This window comes from Ctenocephalides felis, unplaced genomic scaffold (genome assembly GCF_003426905.1).
Source record: "Ctenocephalides felis isolate EL2017-DRISC unplaced genomic scaffold, ASM342690v1 CF-g0.4_SCAFFOLD_01604, whole genome shotgun sequence".
In the NCBI taxonomy this organism is placed as follows: domain Eukaryota; kingdom Metazoa; phylum Arthropoda; class Insecta; order Siphonaptera; family Pulicidae; genus Ctenocephalides; species Ctenocephalides felis.
The window spans coordinates 40933786-40957160 of record NW_020537758.1 but is presented as its reverse complement, the minus strand read 5'-3'; the positions used below and the strand labels follow the sequence as shown (position 1 = coordinate 40957160).

General features: G+C 29.8%; 1 protein-coding gene and 1 pseudogene across 1 annotated transcript in view; both read right to left on the bottom strand.

Moving 5' to 3' along the window:
- Positions 1-1282: 1282 nt before the first annotated feature.
- The window catches only part of LOC113373776 (sprouty-related, EVH1 domain-containing protein 1), a 23948-nt gene continuing 1855 nt past the window's right edge, over positions 1283-23375 (bottom strand). Inside the window, exons 2-9 of the mRNA XM_026614053.1 lie at positions 12367-12658; positions 6112-6280; positions 4685-4761; positions 4512-4574; positions 4125-4237; positions 3318-3428; positions 2672-2761; positions 1283-1846 (exon numbers count right to left, since the gene is read on the bottom strand). Coding sequence (XP_026469838.1) covers positions 1726-1846; positions 2672-2761; positions 3318-3428; positions 4125-4237; positions 4512-4574; positions 4685-4761; positions 6112-6280; positions 12367-12658 — 1036 coding nt within the window. The 3' untranslated portion in view covers positions 1283-1725. The remainder of the gene's footprint in view (positions 1847-2671; positions 2762-3317; positions 3429-4124; positions 4238-4511; positions 4575-4684; positions 4762-6111; positions 6281-12366; positions 12659-23375) is intronic.
- On the bottom strand, positions 13552-23189 carry LOC113372388 (annotated as a pseudogene).

Here is a 23375-nt window from a genome sequence, read left to right as displayed (position 1 = left end):
TTTGTAGATTGTAAATCGTTTAATTTTGTAGAAATCTGCTAAAGTATTATAAAAATTTGTATATTACTTAATTTTATCACATGAAAACTATTAAAATAATAAGTTATTTATTAATTAGTTTATTTAACTAATAAAATAATTTTTAATTTGTTTGTGATATTAATAATTACCTATTTCAATAAAATAAAAGTTCGCTATGGAGATAAAAGAGGTGCAATTCTCTTATAATAAAACTCATTTTTGTATACTGTTTTTATCATATACTACTTATTTCAATGTCCAGAAATACATGTACATAAGCAAATATACTTATGCACAAAAACAGTGTTTTAACATGCGCCCACTACATTAAATAGTCTTTGTGTAAGACTCTATGTTAATATAGCAGTTACATGATTATAATTACATTCAAATATGTTTTCATCATTTGACATGATTTAAATCATATACTCACTTGGAAGAACGATGTCATTGAAAAATTTGAAAGAAATTCTTTTGATAACATTCTTCCAAGTATATAAACTTTTTAAAGCTTCACAACCGTAAGTTGCGAACAAACATCTTTCATAATATACTTTGTTTGTTTGACATTTATAATATTACAGATATATATATATATATTCCAAAGCACTTACATTCGAATGCAATACATATTTTTACTTAGAACATAATAACGTCTATATAATTATACATATGAGAGTATTTTAGGTATGAACGCGAAACGTAAATTGTAACTTTATCTCAGTTGCACTAACATTGTTTCACTTTAACATTTTTACCCGACATTTATAATCTCGATATCCAAATATTTGCAAGCAGAATGTGTAGATCCTGAGCCCGTGGATGAACACATTCGCTTTATAACATTTGCAAAGCTCAACTTCTGAAGAAAATTGATAATACTTCTACCATAATTTTACAATTTACGCGATCTCAAGAGAAATTCATCAAACTTATTCATTTATACATATATATTTTTTAAATATGTTAAAAAAGATATTTGATATATCTTTTGCAGGTATACTGCGTTTCGTGTTTTGTTGATTATTTTCTTGTTTATTCAAGAACATATTGGCAATGATTTATTTAAAAAGAAAGAAAATATTTGTTCTATAAAGTTTTTTTAACAATTTTTTATATGAATTCCATTTGGATTTTTATAATATTAAAGATATATATTTTGTTTTTGCATTATTTCATTATTTTCCATCACATCAGAGACTAATCTCATTTTGTACTTTACTTGGAGTATCAAAGTCACTTTTATATTGTTAGTACAAAAGAAACTCATTCTTATAGCCATTTTAGGACTAATCAACCTTTAAACACCCATTATATTTGAACATTGAATATTTTACAATACATCAATTTAATTAATTGCGACTGCAAAATCAGATAACTTTCTAGGTGAAAGTTTCGACAGAGGTACATACAATGAAAAGTGTATCATTGTGTAAATTAATAGGCCTGAATCTCTACCACTTACCATAAAATTCTATTTCGACAAATGGTAGAGGGAAGGTTGACGTCCATTATTGTAAATAGTTTACACACTTCGTTGTTGTTGAACCCTGTACAGTAGCATTATAGCAATTTTTGTAATCAAAATTCATGAAGATAAGTATATTGAACTCGATATGATTAGTATTATTTTTCTTATTCTACTGTAATGCAAAAATAGAGGGTTACAAAATTATTGATTCTTTGGTTCAACATTTTTGTTTTTTAGGAATGGTGTTTTCCGCCACAAAGTCCGCAGCTTATTCCAATTAGATGACACGCCTTCAATGGTGGGTAACACCAGAGACATGGTACCAGGAAGGATAGTAACGTCAAGCCTAACCATCTGTTAAGAATTATGAAGAAATTAATTGTGCAATCTAAATAATGTGCATATAGAACTGATACGAACTAATAATAAAATCACTAATTTTTGCATAATATCACTCTAATTGAAATTGTATGTAGATAAAGCATAGCATAGCAAATGAAGTGTGTTCTTCTATGAAAAATGAAACCTAAATTTGTAAATTTAGAGAAGCTTATTCATTTTTATATGCTCATTTTACAAGTGTTAGTTCAATTATGCTCACCTCTGATTAGTATAATTGTATTATAATCAAGTAGAAAGAGGCATAATTACCACCAGTTATTTACCAATATATAGATTAACCGAACATTCATTTAATATAAGATTTGATTTAATTTAATTTAATAAGAAATTTAAGATCATTTAAGAACATATGAGCAGACGCTATAAAATGGGAAGAAAATATTTTGAAAAAATGAATAATAAAAATTTAATTGTTAGTATAATAAATTCAAACTAATCTAACTTATACTAATTGATAGATAAGGTTGATATCGTGAAATAATAGGGTATTTAGAGTGAAAAATAAATCAAAATTATATATCCATCTGTTAATTCGACAAGATTTCCAACTTTTAAAATAAAACTTATACATTAATAAATAGCATCAAATTTACATGAAAAAATGTGGATAAAATCACATTTCAGAGATGAACGGTTATTAGAGCCATACAAGAGTTGGAATACGACGTATAAGACTTAGGTTTACTGGATTTATAGGCAGTATTTTTTTCGAATTAAATGTATTTACTAGCATGAATTAAATGAACTAATTAATACTTATATATTTTTTTAATTTACCTTTTTCCACATCCATTTTCCTTGTGATTGCAATCACAGGGATGAGCAAAATCACCTTCACTGTCAGACATGCAGTGGTACAGCATACAACTGCAAATACAAAAATAATTTTAACTCAAGCCAAATTGCTGGAACTTCCCATACAGTTATTAAATCATTCAACAAAAACTGACCAATAAATATATATTATAAATATTATAAGTTTCATTATTCGTACTTTATAGACAAAATGTAAGTGCTTATATATTATTACATAAACTAGTGGTGTATGGCATCATTCCTTAAGGCAAATTCCTAAAACTTTGCATACCAGAATTGAATATTCGAGAAAAAAACAGTAATCAATGAATATTGATCAATGATTAATAACAATTGTTTTAAATATTTCCTAATAGATAATTATAATCACTATCTATTTTATTGTTCATATAGTATACAGTGTAAAAATTATATTATTATTGGATTCAACACTCTAAATTTACTGTTTCAAATATAAGAAATTAATTAAAATAATAAATCATGCCTTATTTGTTCAGTTTCTTTAAAGTTTTATATGTACTTGAGAGCTTGAAGTATCTAATAACACGTTTTGCAATAAAACTTTTTTTTAAACAGTGTCCTCAATTATTGATTAAAATATAATAACCTGGCACATCTGATGCCGGAGATAGCTTCGATACTAGATTTCCAGCAATCAGGGGCGTATTCGCAATCACCTCTCTCATTTGACTCTTCTGTGAATAATTCGTGACAATGCCTGAAAATCAGAAGTAACCATAGAAATTGTAAAAATAAAAGTAATAGTAAAAATATTGAAATTACTGTCTTGAAGTAAAGCATTTTTTATAGAAATATAAATTGATTGTAAAAATTGAATGTTGTATTTTGAGCCCAAATGCCGTAATTCAAACATACCAATGTATAGTAAAAAAATGTAATATCCAATCTTTTAGTTCATATGTATTTGTTGAAACTTTCAATTAAAATAATTACTGAAAAAATGGTGTTTGAAGCAAAAAAATGCTTTATGAATTAATGTTTTCTTGTGCTGATATTAGTAAAAATGTTAGATTCTGCTCAACACCCAGCATACTACTACTATATGTTATTTAAATAAATTTTAGAAATATTTACATTATTCAAAATATGCATTAACAATTAAAACAATTTCATCAGATGAAAAAATTTTATATGTGAGGAATACTCGATTTAAATCTATTTATATATTTTTTGGAAACCCGGGACAATCCGAACAAAAGATCTAAAACCAGGGGCCTTAGAAAAACCTGGGACCAAAGGTGGTTATCCAGGACTGTCCCGGCCAAACCGGTACATATAGTCAACTTACAATTAGGTCTCAGATGTACAACTTTTATATATGAAATAATAGTAGTGAATAAACTTTTAAAGCATTCTGAATAATAACTTTTAATAAAAAAATGTTAATTTTTACCTGCATCTCATTTTGTGCGTGATGGGCTTCCTAATGGAAGAGAATGGCATCGAACAGTCCATAGGTGGGCGTTTTTTCAATGAACATGATGATTCACGACGTATATTGAAGTTCTAATAAATAAAAAATAATCCATTATTAATTTATGTAAGAAAATATTATTTTTAACTTTTAGACTATATTAATATACTTTACAAATAATTTCAACTCTGCAATAGTTTATATAATATTTATAAATATTAGCAACGGTTACAATATTTATAATAATCTATTTGAAATCCTTCAGTAATCTCGAACATTTCGTTACGGTACGGGAAGTTCCAATAAACGATGCCACCCACCCCACTAGTTTACATCATATATTAATTAATGCAAAAAAAAAAATTATATACCGTGACTTCCATCAGAACTTGACCTGGAGTCGCTTGGATCCAGAGGCAAATTCACCGCCTTGAAATTAAATATGTTGATTATAATATTAAATTTATTTGTTTATAGTTAATATTTTATGTTGATTAAAATATTAAATTTATTTGTTTAGTTGATATTTTATTTCTTACCATGAACACTTCATCTTCCCCATGATCTTTATCATATTTTCGAAGAGAATTTGATATACCACATGTGTCCACCACACCTGCAATATAAAAAATATTATTCCAACCATCAAATTACACTAGCACATAAATATTTATTTATACCATGATATTATGTATTTAATAATAATAATTTTATGATATAGAAAATTGATGTATGATACGTAAAAATCTGAACAAATATTTTCTAACTATTTATTGCTCTTATTCTAATTTTTTCGCAATATTTAAATTGTATGAACAGACCAAATATTAAAAACCATGAATTAGACACAAATGAATCTGTTTATTTTGATTTGATTTTATTGTAGATTGATGGGTTTTATTAAAGCCATTTAATTAATATCTAAGAAATCACCGAAGTCCAAATTCCAGGACCTTTACACCTATTTTGTTAATTTTGTTACATGTCTTCTATTTTTACCAAACACCTTACTCTTTTTTTGTTTATGCAATTTTTCAAAATATGTATGTTATATTAAAAATAATGATTCATGTATATTAAGTATAGACTATCAAGTATATTAGGCTATCGGTAAATGTTATAATATGTAAACATATATTTCTCAAGCAATGAAATGCAAATATGTATTATGTGGATGATCATATCAAATAATATCTTGCAACTTACCATGGAAGTAGCCAGTTGTGTGAAAGCAAAAACAAACTGAATTAGATAAAATAATTCTCAAAAATTAATTAGATTAAATATTTTACTTACAAGCATGCAAGAATGAACAAATTTCAGTTTGCCATTGGATAATTTCATGGTAAAATCGGTTTATCTGATTTTATGATCATTCTCATGTTAATTAAATAAAATACTGTCATGTATAATTTAGTAAAAAACTGTATCGTAATACTTTGGATGCTTATAAAATAATATAGATTAATAAATAATTTAGTAAAGTTAATAAATATGCTAGTAAAATACCGTATTGTAATACCTTGGACGCTTATAAAATAATATATATTTTTGTAGACTATGGACATAGATTTTTTTGTGTATATGTGAAGTATATAGTTGTGAATGTTTTTCTCCAGTATCATTTCAGAGCTTGGTTCAAAGGTCACTTTGCACATTAAAAAGAGAATTTAAAATTTTTGATCGTTTTTTTTTCAATTTTAAACAAATTTATGCGCAGAACTTGCTATATAAAATAATTGCTAATCAAGTTATCTTCATAAAAATTTATAATATTTAATTTATTTATATAATAATTTTATTTATAATAAAGTAATCAGCGCCTAGACCAGTTGTTGACGCGATTGACTAACAACAAAATATTTTCTTCTGATTATAAAACGAAGTATTTCAGATTAAGATAAAATATATGATTAGTAAAAAAAATCTATCATTTATTTTTTGATATTAATTTATTTATACTTACCATTGAGCAGTTCCTCCACAGCAAACCTAACATTCTTGTCAAAGTCGGTGGCGTCGCTGGCCGTTTCAAAGGAAAGCCCATATCTCTTCTGATCAGTTTTCCAATGATGAAATGTTGGCATGATTTTGTGATATTCCAGATCTCTTCGTATTGGACAATTTAGAGTTTCCTGTAAAAATCAATAAGTACAGTGGGAATAAAAATTTATAATAATTTTTGCATAAGAAATATAATTTCTAAATTCAACTGATTCATAAAACAATATGAAGCAATTAATTATCATTTGTAGAAGCTATTTTTTTTACCTTCATTTAATTTAATGTTAATGATATATATGTTCATAATTACTTGGAATAATTTTTATTTTAACTATATTTTATTATTAAATGTATTTATCCTAATAGATGTTCTTGAATGAATAAATAAATTATTTAAATTTCTTTAAGTTTAAAGAAAACATTTCCAATACATATTTCACACGTTTTATTATATTTAAAAAACAAGGAGTTGATAATTAATTTAAAGTAATCGATTATTTTAATTTATAAAAATATAAACTGTTACATTTATATGCTCAAAAAACCTTATTTAGATTGGAAAATTCTAAGATACTACATACAATTTGTTGCTGAGTTATTTCTATTTGGAACTTCAAAATTTAAAAGTAATTCTTTGGAACTATTCAAAATAAAAATCTTCAAATTTCAGAAAATGCAAAAAATGAGAACTTTCTATTTAACAATTGATTACATTGATCGATTATTAGTTTATAGAAGCTATTATATTATAATAACTATTCATTATCAGTTATTTTTAACTCTTGACCGATTTTCAATGTATTTCCTCATCAATGATGAAAGCAACTAATAGTTGACAAAAATTAAAAACAAATATTTGAAATTTGAATAGAATATTACTATCAACTTTTAGAATAAAGAAAAATCTAAGTTAACCCTCTGTCGGTCGGAGTGGTCTGGCCAGACTTTTTTCGACTTCAATTTAAAAAAAAAATACTTCTTGTAATCCTATCGACTTAAAATTTCTTGACTTTTCCTAAAATTTCATTAGCTGTCGATCAATGAAAAAATCAGGACGAAAAAATGTACAAAAAGATAATTATAAGAATATTAACTTTTTTATACTTCAAACGGTCGGAGTGGTCTGTATAGACCACCCATACATTTTGTATGAAATATACGCTTTTTGATATATGTAAACCAGTATTTTGTCTTTTTTCTGGTATTTTCTATTCAAACTACGTTTTATATATTCTTTGCTATGTGTTGTAATATGAATATTAGTATTTTCACGACGAGAGTTCCTTGAAAACCCACCAAACTTATGGGTCATCCCAAACATTGAAAATCGGATGAGTAATGCATACACTATCAACAATTTTTCTACCCGTACTGCGTTCGAAACTTGAATTTTACAGCTCATTTCAAAGGCGACGCACCTCATTTCGTTTTCATTTGAATTTCACATTCATTACGAAGGCGCCGGAAAAGAATAAATATTGTTCACCAACAGAAAAATTAACAAAAAAAGCAACGATTTTTTTATATTCTTTGATTTTTTTTTATATAATATAATATAGTATAATATATAATATTTTTATTATAAGCAAGCTCAACACATGCAAAAATCAAAACTATAAATATTTACTACTAATAATCGTTAATATATAGGACACCAAAAACTCATTTATCCCATATAAATGCATGTAAAATGAATGATGGTCCAGTCTGGTCCAGGTAAATGAGTATCCAATCGACGGAGGGTTAACTAAGACAAAATTCGAAAAAGAAAGAAGAAAAATTTAATACAAGAAAAAAAATATTCACAAAGTTTGTTTCAATGATTATGATGTGTTGTGTTACATATTTCTGCTTAAAAAAGTCGTTATATAAACACTATTTTGGTGTTCAAACCTATCGCCTGTCATAACTGTCCTTAGGGTTTGGGCGGTTGTAAAATTCGTCCTTTTTGGTATGATTTGATTTTATGACTATTGAAGGGCAGTATTTCAGTATTTCCACGCAGACAAATGTCTAAATTACCATTTAATTTTTATTTCTCCCAACTAACTGGTGAATTAACAAAATCATGTCTGATCAAAAAAGTGGCACAACCGAACCCAGTTTCCGTTACGTTACGTGTATTATAATTAGAGAATCAGTTCTTTAAAAACAGTGATGAATTTGGGCACTAAAGACCCTCTATTGAGTTCGAAAAACCCTAAAACCACATTTGTTCTGCGTTTATTTCTCTGTTTGATTTATTGAAGAACCAATGATTGTTGTGAAACACTTCAATTGCAATATTAATTATGTTTTTATTTTTAGTATAACTACAAATTGTATTCGTATTTATAATATATTCAAAAATTTTAATGTATCGATCTAATAAATTTGAATGTACAGGGTCCGGCACTCGAAGTGTAACCAATTGAAAGAGCCATAAATTCAGTTTGGAAAATCAATTTTGCTCGATTCAAAGTACAAAATGTGTAAAAATAATACAAAATTTAAGAACAATTCACTTTTGCTCGACATGACCACCTTTTGCTTTGACTATGGCCTTTAGACGGTCCAAAAACAAATCGCATTTGGCCGAACGTGATTTGCAGGTATTTTGGTCCATTGGCGGACAACGGCTTTTTTTAGCACCTCGAGACTGATGCACCCTTTAGTTCGGACCTTGCTCTCCGAAATGGCCCAAAGAGAAAAATCCATAAGATTTGCGTGTGGTGAATTTGAGAGCCATTGTGCGAACGTTTTGAAGTTCGGAACGGTGTTTTTCAGCCATTCTTGGTTCACTCGAGCTTTATGATACGGTGCCGAGTCCTGTTGAAACGTCCATGGTCTGCCACCAAAATGTTGATCTGCCCATGGCTTCAAAGCAACCTTCAGAATACTTTCCCGATGATATCGCACATTTACCTTGACGCCAGGCTTGATGAAAACGATTGGAGATCGCCCATCTGCGGTTACAGCGGCCCAAACCATTATCTGTGGCTGGTGTTGCCTCCTGGTGGCCAGTCGATGGCTCAAATTCTTGTCTGAACGTTCAGTCAAGTAAACCCTATTGTTTTGAGAGTTTAAGAATTGCTTAATTATGAAAATTTTCTCGTCGGAAAACACAATGTTCGGAAATTTACCACTCTCGGCCAGGCGAAGCAACTCCTTAGCTCTCTGAAGTCTCACTTGCTGCTGCTTCGACGTAAGATCATGTGCCTTTTGGATCTTATAAGGCTTGACCTTGAGATCATTTTTCAGTATGCGGCGGATGCTACGGTCAGATGTATTAAGTTCTTCTGCCATTTAATTGGCACTTCGTCGGGGATTTTGCTCGAGTCGCTTTCTCACTTTTTTGACCATCTCATGTGACATTGCAGTCTTTTGGTGACCACCTCCATGACGTTTTGCGATGCTACCAGTTTCATTGTAACGAGTTATGGTGCGATAAGCGAAAACTTTACTCACTTTAAGGTGTTTGGGCCCTCGAACAATCGCTGGTTGTGATTTTCCAGCTAAATATAATGTAATCACACTGTTACGTTTGAAATCCATTACTGATTTCTTTTTTTCGCGTTCACTGTCGACTAAATACTTTCGTACGCTTATAAACAATAGACTAAACTATCATTTAGCTAACTTACTGACAGTTGGTACACGTGCATCAGCTACGCGAGCTGTTTGAAATTGGTTACACTTCGAGTTGCCGTTGGCCCTGTAATGATTTAATTTGTGATGATTTTTGACAGACAGACAGACAAAAGTATTTATTGCAATATTTCGAATACATTTTACATTGTTGCTTTTTGTACATATTTGTCTAGCCGTGGGTACTTTATATAACATATGATTTTAATATATATAATAAATATTGATTACAAAGTGTATACAATATGCTCCTTATTTAACCGCTATGGGTCGATCAGTATATAGTTTGGCATAGCGTGATTGCCATACCAAACTACGTCTCTAGTATATTGGCCGAGACCCGCGATGTTAGTATTAGGATGACCCACATTTTTGATAAAAATGTTCGATGAGCTTTTTATATGGTCGAGTATTGTTGGTACGTCAGTCGGTTTATGTATGTACAGTAGAATTCGCTTAGTATGACATCGAAGGGGCGCCAAAATCTCGTCATACTAACCGGTCGTCATACTAAGCATACTGAAGAAAAACGTTTTAATATGTGAATATGTTACAGTAATTAATGTTTCAGTAATTTAAAAGAAAAGCCTATATATACATTTTAATTAAAAATAAAAATGACACATATTAAAATTTAATATAAAATAAAATTGACGTAGGATAAGGCGGGGCACAAATGTCCAATTCGACTTTCAGTAATTATACTGTCTAAACCCAATAAACAACCTTGCAACACATAACATACATCAAACAAGCATCTATCGAACTATGTACAGAAAAAAATAAGCATAATTCCTAATTATATAAATATTATTTTTTTACTATTTTTTTTTAAATTTGGTATCTGATCCATTTTACCTCACATACGGGGTAAAGTGGAACAACCAGAGGGCAAACAGATGCAATTTCTTCTATTAAATTTTAAAGGGATTTTACGCTACATTATTGAACCAATGCAAAATATTAATTCTGTGGGTTGACTTGTTACAAAGATAACACAGCATATTACATTGATTTGCTATTGGTCAGAAATATTCATTAGATGAGTCGGAATAACAATTTATTTAATTAATCTCTTGTGAAATTGCTTTTTTTTTAAAAACTTTACTATTTTATTGCTTACACCTTTGCCAAAGTAAAGGTTCAGTTGGCCCTTTTTATTGCAGTTATGTGCCGCTTATCTTCTGATAGCAAAGTCATAAGAATAAAGGTGATGGTTGGTTATGAATTTATACATTTTTTGCCCTCTACTATCAAATATTTTTGTTAAAAAAATATAATTTTACTTTTATTAATAATTGGTCTACCCTATCCATAAACATACAAATGTGATTTTTTAATGTAAGTAATCAGTAATTTTTGATTGATTTCTTTACATAATTTTATTGTAAAAACAGTCCCTATTGCTATTGTGCATAAAAGACTAGCAATTGCTTTCGTAGACTTGGCCACATCATGTAAAATTATGTCGGTCATTATAATTGGACATAATTTTTTGCAAAAGTGGGTCAACCGACTAGACAGCTGTTTTTTTAAGGAATTTTATATGGAAACCAAACTTCCTAGTGCGATTACGTCATAATAAGCGGTTGCCAATATATCCGGCGTCATACTAATCGGATTCTACTGTATTTTGAAGAGTAGTAATGTCTAGTCAGCGGGTTCTTTATTTTGTTAAGTACTAGTCGTGGTGTCTTTGATAATTTTTGATTAGATTTCTGTTGTTTTTATATCATAACTAGCAATCCCGACGAACTCCGTTTCGCCACCAGATGGTTTCGTGAGAAAAAAGGAGAAATTTTTTGTTTGTTTTATATTTCAAAAGGAAAAATTTGATTTTATTATACAACAGTAACAAATTTATTTTGATTACAAAAATGAAGTGTTTTTTAGTTGAACTTCCCTAAGTAAATGAAAGTGAATCCGCAAATTATCCGTTTCATGGAAGTGATCTTTGGTAAACCACATTTTTTGTTTTTTGGTCTGACGTTAACACAAACAAAGCGGATGGCTTTCCAACTCGTGAACAGGCAACGTATAACTGCCCATGTGAAAAACAATGATTTTCTAAATAATCTATTTGAAATTTATCCCGCAAACACTAAGCGATTGGCCTTGCGACATGTTATTGCGAACGCGACGGATATTGCAATCGTTTGAAGTCAAACGGAAGACCAGTCAGAATCATTGGTATGTCACCAAATCGCCAGCAATTTTTGATTGAATGGTGAAATTCAGGGCCAGGTACATCATTATTCTTTGCGGCAAGAATTGCTCGTTGACTTAACCAAGCATAATTCTGATAATTCTCACTAATGTCATTACTCGAATTTTTAATTACGGTGCGTGAAGTTTCAGCAATTTGCATTAAGGCACAATGCACAACTTTTTTTTAGCTATAAACCTTGCGGAGCCCGAGACCTTTCCAACGAATGCAAAATTGTCGAAATCGGTTCGTGCGTTCTGGAGTTATTTCGTCAGGAAGGAAAACCCGACTTATTTTTATATATAAAGAAGATATGGGATGCTTTGATTTGGCGTACTGCAACAAATATATAATGCCCAAAAAATTTGTATTGACTTTACTTACTTTGTTGTCGATGGTGCATGATCCAACGATCCTGTATTCATAATCGGACAGATTAACATAGTTGTCCGCCTGTTCGTTGCAATGTATCGGTTCTACGCTGGCGAATCTTCCCTCGAGCGGGTTGTCGGTAGTGGACGAAACGGGCGCCGCGGTCGTCGACGGCTGCTTCGTGATAGCGGTCTGGTTCGGTTTTCGCTTACGCTTGATGACGGAAACGGCCGAGAGGCCTTTGTCGGCGGTCCAGTGGTCGTTCTCATTGTACATCACCTGCGCGAAAACACGTACCAGAACCCTGGAATAAAATTGAATCAGAATTAATTTAGTAAAGAACCACACTACTAGGAGTTACAATTGAAAGATAAAAGTTATTGTGACCGATTCAGTTTTCATATAAAGTCGTACTAAAAACTATCAAATGTTATGTGGTTGATGACCAGTCAGGTGTTTTAGACAAAAAACCTAACCTAGAAAACACACAAATATAAAGAAACGATGTTATAATAACTGCTTCTTTTTGATATGGCTTGATAATAATCGGGACGGGGGGGGGGTGTCATTTTTAAAATAACTAATGTTATCTAAGGATACAATTTAGTACGACAATGAAAAACAGTTTTTTATATGATTTTTTTTTAAATTCAGAATTGCGGACTTTTAGTGAGAACTTTATTATTGCATTATATGTAATACTTTTTTTCTATGCTATCATATTATACCTTATATATTTCTATTTTATTTTCTTCATAATTAAATTGAAAAAATCATAAATAATAATATAATATAATATAATTAATAATATAATTGTAGTGAGACGAACAGAATTATGAGGTTCAAATGCAAATGTAAATAAAACTCATTCTTCAATTTTATGAAAAATGTAATAGATATATCATATATAACATTTGTATATTTTCTATAAGTAAAATTAAATATGTACAAATGCATATAAATAACATTTTAGCTTTTAGTTTGCTATCGAGCATAAAAAATTTATAAACAAATTTTGCCATCACAAATGCATATATATATATATATATATATATATATATATATATATTTATATTTATTTCACCATCTGAAGAAAAACCTCTCGCTTTATATATATATATATATATATATATATATATATATATTGAGGAATGTTTCTATAAATGCTGATATTTATAAAATCAACCATGTTGCATATTCATATCCCTCATCATAATTTCTATTTGACTTAAACTTAATTTTTTGTTATGTTCTCGAAGCAACCGCCGCAACCAATGCAGCACCCCGACCACTTCCATCCTGTGACAGCATTAGATCAAACTGTTGAAAATATGAAACTTATGATATTTCAATACATTTTAGGAATTAGGGGTAAGTTAAAGCCACTTTTATTAACTTTCTAGTTTATGATAATTTTAAAATAAAAGAGGAAATTTTTAACTTAATAATTTGGTTAAACAATTCCCTTAGTAATTGTCAATATTCTTGATCCATTTGTTATAATTATTTTCTAAGTCTCAATAAAAATTATAAACATGATGCATTGTCTTTACCTGGATCCCTTCTGGTAACAATTCACCAATCTTGTTCATCATAAGATCCCTAAAATGCGGATGGTACCTATAAACACCGCCATCTATGCCAACAATGACGTTTGTTTCACCTGTTCTGCAAATAAGGGTTGATACAGCCGCCGAGACCAAATCGGCAGCTCTTCGGGATACCAATTCACAAATTTCTCGTACGCATTTACAATCCTCATTGCTTGCAAAAGATAGACCTTAAAACAAGCATAATTTTCATTTCATTGGAAAATAGATTATCATCATCATCAATCACACTGCAATTCAAAATATGAATTGAAATATTATACCTAATTCATCCAAAATTTCTCTGCAATTGGCATATTGGCCTGGACCATCTGCTTCTATCTCCGAAACATATTTTGTAAAAAAATTGCCCCTTTTCATAAGCATACTGGATAATTTGCCATCAAATAAAAGACCTTCTTTAGCAAATCTTACAATGGCTAATCTTGCTAGTTCACCCATGTACATGCCTGAGATCATTTTTTCAAATCTGGGAAAAACAATTATAGTTAAATAAAATAAATTCTAAGAATGACGATGGATTAGAAAAACAGCTGAACCGATTTTAAAAATTTAAAAGAAATAAAACTCGGTAAAACGTTGATTGCTTTCTTGTTGATTGTTTCTTGTTGATTTAGTTTCTAGAAAGTATTTGCAAATCTTTATTTGCTTAGAGGAAACACTTATTACTAAAGGTTTTAATCAATTTTCCTTACAATTGTTTGCCAGGGTTGATGGAATGCTCATCGACGTCAATGTCGTATTGCGATCTGACATCATCTAGGACGCCGTTGTCTCCAAATGCGCCCCATTCAGTATTTATTAGAACTCTATCGCCGCTTGAGTCGCCTTCAAACAATTCGGCTTTGCTTAAATTTTCTACATAACAGGCGTTGGTACCAGTACCTAAATGTAAGTAAATTATGAAAAATATGTTTTTTGAAATGTATATCCAAGTTGCATGCGTTGAGGTAAAAACCATTATATAAACTTTAGATTTTCTGTTCGACGTTGAAGCATATTTTTAAATGTTTTTAATTTATATTTAACTTAACTCATACATAAATTTTTCATTTCCAAATTTCTGAACTAAGCCTCCCTTTTCCTAAAAATGATGTAATTTTTCTTTTATAAATAGTATTCTTCTTTCTTCAAGAACTTCGTATTATTAACCCTTTCCACTCGCGAATTCCGAGATTTATGTGAATTTGAAAGACTGATTATAAATGAAAAATTAAATCTCTTTGGGAAAAAGAGGATTTCAGAAAAGTAGAATCATAAATTATAATAGCTATAGAAAAACTTAAACTATGCAATATTATATATATATATATATATATATATATAACAAATGTATGCTGAGTGGATAATAGATATTAATTTGGAAATATGAACAAACAACACTCTTTTTTGCACTAATTTATTAAATAATAATTTTCACAAACGTTTTGAGACTAGGTTTGTCTCATCATCAGTGTGTTATAATTTAAAATTTAAAATATGGAAATATAAATTAGCATTTTGTGTTATCCATTACAAGTCCCTCGATTCACAGGACACCGACGACCGTTGGTGTGGCAGAGGACAGTGTATCGAGCGACTTGTAATGGATAACACAAAATGCTAATTTAGATTTCCATATTTTAAATTTTAAATTATAACACACTGATGATGAGTCAAACCTAGTCTCGAAACGTTTGTGAAAATTATTGTTTAATAAGTTAGTGCAAAAAAGAGTGCTGTTTGTTCATATTTCCAAATTAATATAAATATATATATATATATATATATATATATATATATATATAAATGACATGCATTGAACCCATTATGTGACGTATGACCACAACATGATATGTTTAATTATGTTGCTCTCCCCCTCATCTAGAGTTAGTATTATAGAATTGGTTTTAAAAAAGGAAGCCTATGATTTATGTTTTATTGACAAGTAATAACTATTCTAGATGAGAGGGAAGGCTAAATGATAATTTGCTTTGGACGTACCGACAATGAGCCCAATTCTGCAATTGGTATTTTTCCAAGCGCACGACATCAGTGTTCCGGTCGTGTCGTTCAGAATGGCACACACATCGATTTTAATGTCCTAATGTAAAAGTAACAACTTTTCAATATTCTTAATATTCGGAAGCATTTCGACATTAATTGAATCAAATAAACATAATAATATCTATCGCTCAATGTAAGGATTTAGCAACGCGCAAATGAGTTAAACTAACATTGTTTAATTAATAAAAATAAAAACGTTGGCTTTTTATTTGTATCAAAAATGATTTAGTGATTTTTTAGTGGTGGATTATTATATTTCTAATCAAATGAACCCATGCAAAGGACTCTCTTGCTTTTATTATAGAAGTAATTTAAGTTTTTTAAATATGATTTGAATAATTAAACGCCGATGCAAATTGAATGCTTAAGCCACATTATGTTATGTTCTCTTCACATAATTGATAAAAGATAGCGTTAACAGATGATTAATGCAAGATAGTGTAAGCCCCGACGTGCCGTTTTAGATTACATAAAAACTAAGATAATCAAGTTGTATCCGGCACGATTCTCAACTTTGTTCGATCCTTGTTTCTGATTCATACAGAGACTACCATCAAGGAATTATCCAATTTCGATAACCTCATCACCTTTGTTTTGTCTATGTTGATTTTCATGTCATATTTAAGTCTTGCTGTAACAGACCATTTTCATATTTCGGAATAATTACTTTGTCGCACCATAAAAGCATTGTTTCTTGAATGATTTTTTAAATAGTTACTTTTCTTATATGATTTAATTCTTTGTAAATCAACACTGTGTTTATATTCCCCTTGTTAGAAAACAAAATTATGCCACTGGCAAATATAAAAAGTATTTGACTTCAATCGCCATCAATCTCTTCTTGATCTTTTATCAAATATGCAAAGATATTTATCGAACCATAGCATGCGAATAGTGGCCAAAAACGATGTTAATGAAATCTTAAAGTATTTAGTTTGATTTAATGATTTCTTCAAACTTCTTACCGATGATCAAACCGACCCTACAATTCTTATTTCGGTGCGCGCATGACATTAATGTTCCCGTAGAATCGTTTAAAATTGCCACCACACGAATGTTTGATATCTGAAATTTTTTAATAACGTTTAATTATTTATATATTTCAAGACGAATTACTATAGATTGTGGAAATAAGACTGCCGTTAATACGAATGGCATTTGATAACATCGTTTTAGACTTTTTTCTAATTTGAATAATCTATTCTCCACGGAGATCAATCTTGAGTAATTATGACTCAAATCGAAATAACCGCATAAGAAATCACTTATAAAAATTATTTTGTTAGATTAATAAGTCAGCAACCTTTCTCACATTATTCAAAAATTAAATTTTCGTTACTACATTTATATCATTTCAACAGTATTCTTACCCCGCGTCTCTTTATAGCTTCTTTGAGAAGGGTAACTACATCTTGCCCTACAACTCCTGAACAATTGAAACCTTTCGTCCATCTAACCAACAAGCCTTTAGTCAAACTGATTTGTTTAATGGGAAACTAAATGTGAAACCGAGAGGTAGTGTCTCTTCTTCAACTTTGTGCTCCTGCAATTTAAATATTACTAGTATTTCAACATACAATTTTCATTTAACTCAGATTAAATTGATAAGTTTTCAGAAAGTATATAATTCTTTCTACCAACCTTAATAAATTTCGCTAAACAATCAGCTATGTGATCAAATAGCTGATCTCCTGATCCCGTCATTATTGATTCTGAAATTGCATAGATTTTGGACGCCATTTGAAATTCACGGTTTTCTCCCAAGGTTATCAGAAGCACTCGGAAATTGGTACCACCTAAATCTAAAGCCAGAAATTTGCCTCTCTCTGAAAGTCATAAGATTGTTAATGAAGCAAACGCCATTTGTAGAATTTAGGTGAAAGTTTATGTTTACCTTCGCCGTTGGGCAAGTTTTGGACGTAAGTGATGAAGCATTTCACGATTGCCGAGTCGTGATGTTTTCGAGAGAGACCTTTCTGAATTTCGGTGTCTAATCGAACCATTATTTCTTTAAGTTTTTCATTTGATAGGACGAGCTCGTTACATCGCTCCCTAATCTGCAAATAAAAACATACAGATATAAAGTCTTCGATTACAGAATGAATGAATTATAATTCATTCTATAATCGAAGGCTTCTATAAATTCTATAGAATGGGCTCAAAGAAATGTGATATTAGAAAAAAATATAGAACATCAAAAGGACACTCATGTCATCAACAAGCATGCCTGTTGCATACTGCCTTATTAGAAGTAATAACAAAAACTATGAGGATGTAGTCAAGTGAAATCATTGGATTAATTTTAAATTGAAGTCCATTATTTTGGAATCAATTAGCGATTGTGTGGAGGATGTAATTAATATTAAGTAAATGTGATATCTATTTGTTTGTGAACAGTTATCTCATTTCTTGGTAAGAGTATATGATTGTGTACATAAATACCGCTTATGTCGAGTTTGTACATGGTGATTTCTGGAAAACTGTCTGCGATTTTATAAAATACAACAGTAAACATTATATCAGGTAACTGATTAGCAGATACTGTATATATATATATATATATATATATATAATATATATCTGTAGTTCTTAAAATTTGTATGGTGACTCTTTGGTGTACAATGTCTCCAGAAATTATGTTCAAGAGCTATAATAATAAGAGGTGTTTTTTCACATATGATCATTGTTTGCCTCATAAACTTATTAGTTATAATTACAAATTCTTCAAAAATTTAATGAAATTTGATGTCAATAGCCAAAAACATTACAATAAGATGATTTGTTATTTACGTAAAATTTGTTATATGATACACATTTTGTTTCAAATTAGTGCATTAAATTACATTAAAGTAATAACAAGTTTTTTAAAAGGTGTTTTTAGGCAAATGATTTACATTTATCATAGTTAAAAGCCTTTGTGTTCTACATAACGACGAAAATTAACAATTTCATCTTTTTTCGTCTGTCTGCCTCTTAATTGCTTTAGAGCCAAATTACATCTAATGACACAATGACCTATATACAATTCGATGAAGAAAGGTGTATATCCAATGTCATACTAATTCATTTTTAAATACCATCGATTAATATGTATATATATAGCACGAAAATAATATCTTACATGATCATATAAGACCATAATTTTTTTTTCAAATGGTCCAAGTAATTTAGTTATGAGAACGCTTGTTTGAAGGTCGCGTCAGTTCGATTAGATCGATATTGGCAAAACTCGAGTTGCACACGAGGTCATGGAATAATAAATGTAAACGCGTATCATTGGCACAGATCTAGTTTTAACAATAACAATAATATGTTATAAAACATCATTATTATGTGCTACTGGCCAATGTTCAAAATTGGCCAAGTAAATTTAGTCTTTACTGGATAATGAGATCAAAGACCTAAGTACTAAGAAACAAGCAATAGTGATCAGGAAAAACAGTAATGAGTGGTAATGAAGTCTTTCAATTAAAGAAAGTTTTACAATGGATTATTATTATCTATTATATTTTTGGAATTAATTTTACACTATATTTATCTATACTTTCAAGTGGAACTCGATGTCACCATAACCATCAACTAAAAGACAGATTTAGCATGTGTCAGTTAGCATAATTTATATTCTAAATCATCAGTATTTATCTCCATGATCACGGTTTTTCCGATAATTGTAATACAATACCAATGCACATGCAATGACTAAGATCAGTATTTTTGAATTACAAATATAATTTATAATACGTAAAATAATTAATGCAATTGTTTTGTCATAACAAGCAAAAAGTTTTTTGAATCATTCAAATCGGATGCTTAGTTCTGAAAACTGTAATTTTTTGTACATTGAGCTCTGTATCTTCAAAATGGCTGGATCTGCCTTTGCCAAAACTAATCAGCACATCTCTCTATCAATAGGAATTGAATGCTTTTTGAACCATTCAAATCGGTTGATCCGTGCGCCCAAAAAACATGAACGAAAAAACGGGGAAATACAAAACACATACACCCACATCCATTTTTTCTGAGGTATGCCAAAATGTTCAGAAACCCTGAAACGTGAAGATATGCAAAAATTTTCATTTTCGATTTTCGGCCCATTATTATATTTTTCATAATAATCAAGTATTAATTGATGTTGCATTTATAATGTTTCAATAGTTTAAGGGTATTAGAACCTATTAAAAGTAAAATTTGAATTAATCAAATTATTTTATTTATTTCATATATCTAATTTTAAGATTAATATTTTTTTTCAGGTTTATCGTTAATACCTAATTTATGCGGATGTTAAATATTTATTAACAAGAGTAAAAAGGTTGCCGAACGCTGCCTGACGTGACGGACACGAAACGATTCATATTTCATATTTCATACCAATCCGAGCTTAAAAGTCACTTTTACTTTCAACGCAAATTTTCGGTATGTGGGCATTTAACTGTCTTATTTCATAACTGTTTATAATTTTCATTAGATTATTAATGAAAAACTTACACTTTTCGTATTTCGCGGATCCATTAAGTTTTAGAATAGACAGTCCTGTCACGTACATTTTCCTATATATGTATTTGTATGTATGAATGTATTATGTATGTATGTATGTATGTATGTATGTATTTATTTATATATATATATATATATATATATATAATTCATAATGCCGTGCACATGGCGTGAGACGAGCCCCCAAAACGTAGCGCTCTGCAATTGGTCCATTCGTGCTTTAGACTTCGCGTAGACGGAAAATCGATTATTTGTATACTACGAAACTACGTGACGTAGCACACGTGCTATGCCCCTCAAATGGAGTTCGATATTTCATAAAAATACGCAAAAAATTTCATTCGCAGTTAGTCATATAATCACTATACAACATACAGTAAAATCCCGTTTTAGACGATTTTCTGGGACTGGGACAAAAACGTTTCTTAGGCGGGTATTATGCGGGATAAGGGCAATATGTTTCAAAATGCTAAGGACCGGCGTAAAGTGGCGTATTATGCGAGAAATCATATGAAGCATAATGGTCTTAACGAGGATCCACTGCACATTATAACTTCCTTACTTTTGCATGTAATGTCAGAAGTAAATAAGTTGATTTTTTTCCTAAATATAAATAAATCTCCGTGGCACGAAGGCCCCGTGGCACGGAGTCCCCGAGGCGCGAAGTCTCCGTGGCCGGGAGTCTCCGGCGGATGCCCCGGGGTTCCTGACCACTCCAGCTCCAAAGGGAGCTGCCGGTCTGGCGCCCCGGGGGCTTTCAGCGCCACCCTAGGTGACGCTGGCGCCGGCCGCGGCCGACGACTGCCACGTATTCCTTTGCGCACTCCTATTTATAACCTACGCGAAAAGGGCGAAAGGAAACGAAAGGAAACGAAAACAAACGAAATTAATTAGCCAATTTTCGAGCATTGTTATTGGTCGCAGAACAGCATTCTACAAATTTGTTAATATACTCGCGAATTAATGTATGAAATTTATCTCCTCAGTAACAAGACGAAATGAACGAGAGAAATTTAACAAGAGCAAAAATATTCATTTTAGGAGGTCCACGAGAGAAATTTTCCGAAAAAGATATTGAACATATAAAAGTAAGTATCACAATTACTAAATGAAGAGTACTTTTGTGTATTAATTTATTATAAATTCCAGTATGGTGGTTCAGCTTAATCGACAAGAATTGATTTGCAAGCACCTTTTTCGACATTTATTTAAATTGTGCAAAAACTTGTTCAAGCGCATACATTTTATTTTACATGTATGAAAAGCTTATAAAATTCTCTACATAACTGCATATAACGATTTTCAACTTTGGAACAAAAAACTGACGGAGAAAGTCGTCAAACTTTGAACTCGTATAACTCAAATGCTTGGAAAAACTTGTTACAGCACATAAATTTTGCTTTATATCATTAAAAAGCTTATAAAACTCTGTAACATAATGCATATAACGATTTCAACTTTTGGAACAAAAACATGACGAAAGATTTTGTTAAAATTAATTTAGAAGCATTTGAGCCCTTGGGAGAAAAGAAATTCGAAATTGTCCATATTAAGGACCACCCACATACATACATACATATATATATATATATAATATTATTCATATTTCTATTACCTGTGACAATCATCGATGTTCACACAAAATGCTTTATTGACAACTCTTAAAACAGCATCTCTAGAAGTTGTAAAATATGAATCAGCATTTTGGATTCTCAAAAAAGCATTTCTGGAACACCCAGTGTATACAGGGTATCCTCGACAGGCTATTTCAAATAGCAAATCTTCCATTCCAAAAGTATCCATGCTAATAACTATTTTCATGTTTGAATAATTCCTAAAATCAAAATTTTAATTACAAATTTGTTAGAAACATTTCAGTTTATATTTTCAATATATTTGGATATTTTATTTCATCTTTGACTATTTCTTATACAATATATAAGAATAAATACTTGTAAATACAAAATTGTAAATATTGAAAAGAATGTATGGATAAAATGAATAATTCAATATTTAAGCATTTCTTAATTAATTTATCATATTAAATCAATTAGTCAGTCAATATTCGTTTTTTTTTATACAGTTGAGACTTTTAATAATTTGTTATTAACATTAGTATTAAATTACGAAGATATTTTTTATTATGTATCAAATAGCATTTTGAGGTACTTTTTTATACAATTTTAAACTACTTAAATTGTTACAAGTAATCATCAAACAAGTATATCAAAGTATATCAAATTTTATGTTTAATATCAATAGTATATATTTATATCAAACATGTTTTTCATAAATAAATAAAAAATTATAATAAATTCAAATAAATATTTAAATCAATTCTCATTAATTTATTTTATCAATGTATTTAAGAATATCCCTCATTTTTTAAAATAACGAAATGCCTTATGTTATTATAATGATATATTATAACACACTGTATAGTTGTAATTGTTTTTTTTAAATGTGATAAAAATATCTATTTATTTTCAAGTGTATATAAAAGTTTTTACTAAAATTAGTAATTTCATCTATTGTTTACTAATATAATAAATTAAAGTGTCTAGAACAAAATTTTCAAGTTGTTTGAATAAAATGTGGGACAGACACAATTTCGCAGTTAAAAGCAGTTAAAAATTATACCAAATTTTAGTAGCTAATAAGATTGAAGACCACAATTCCCATTCACAAGATAAATTTTATTTTTTACCGATGATACTTTCAATCTTATCAGCAGCATTTTGCCTCACATTAAAATCAACAGGAACATCAATAATAGAACTGTCACAAATTAAAGTATCAATCTGTTCTTCTCCCCTAAATCTTTGATGTATGAACTGTTTAAAATATTGGACGTTATGCACAATTTTC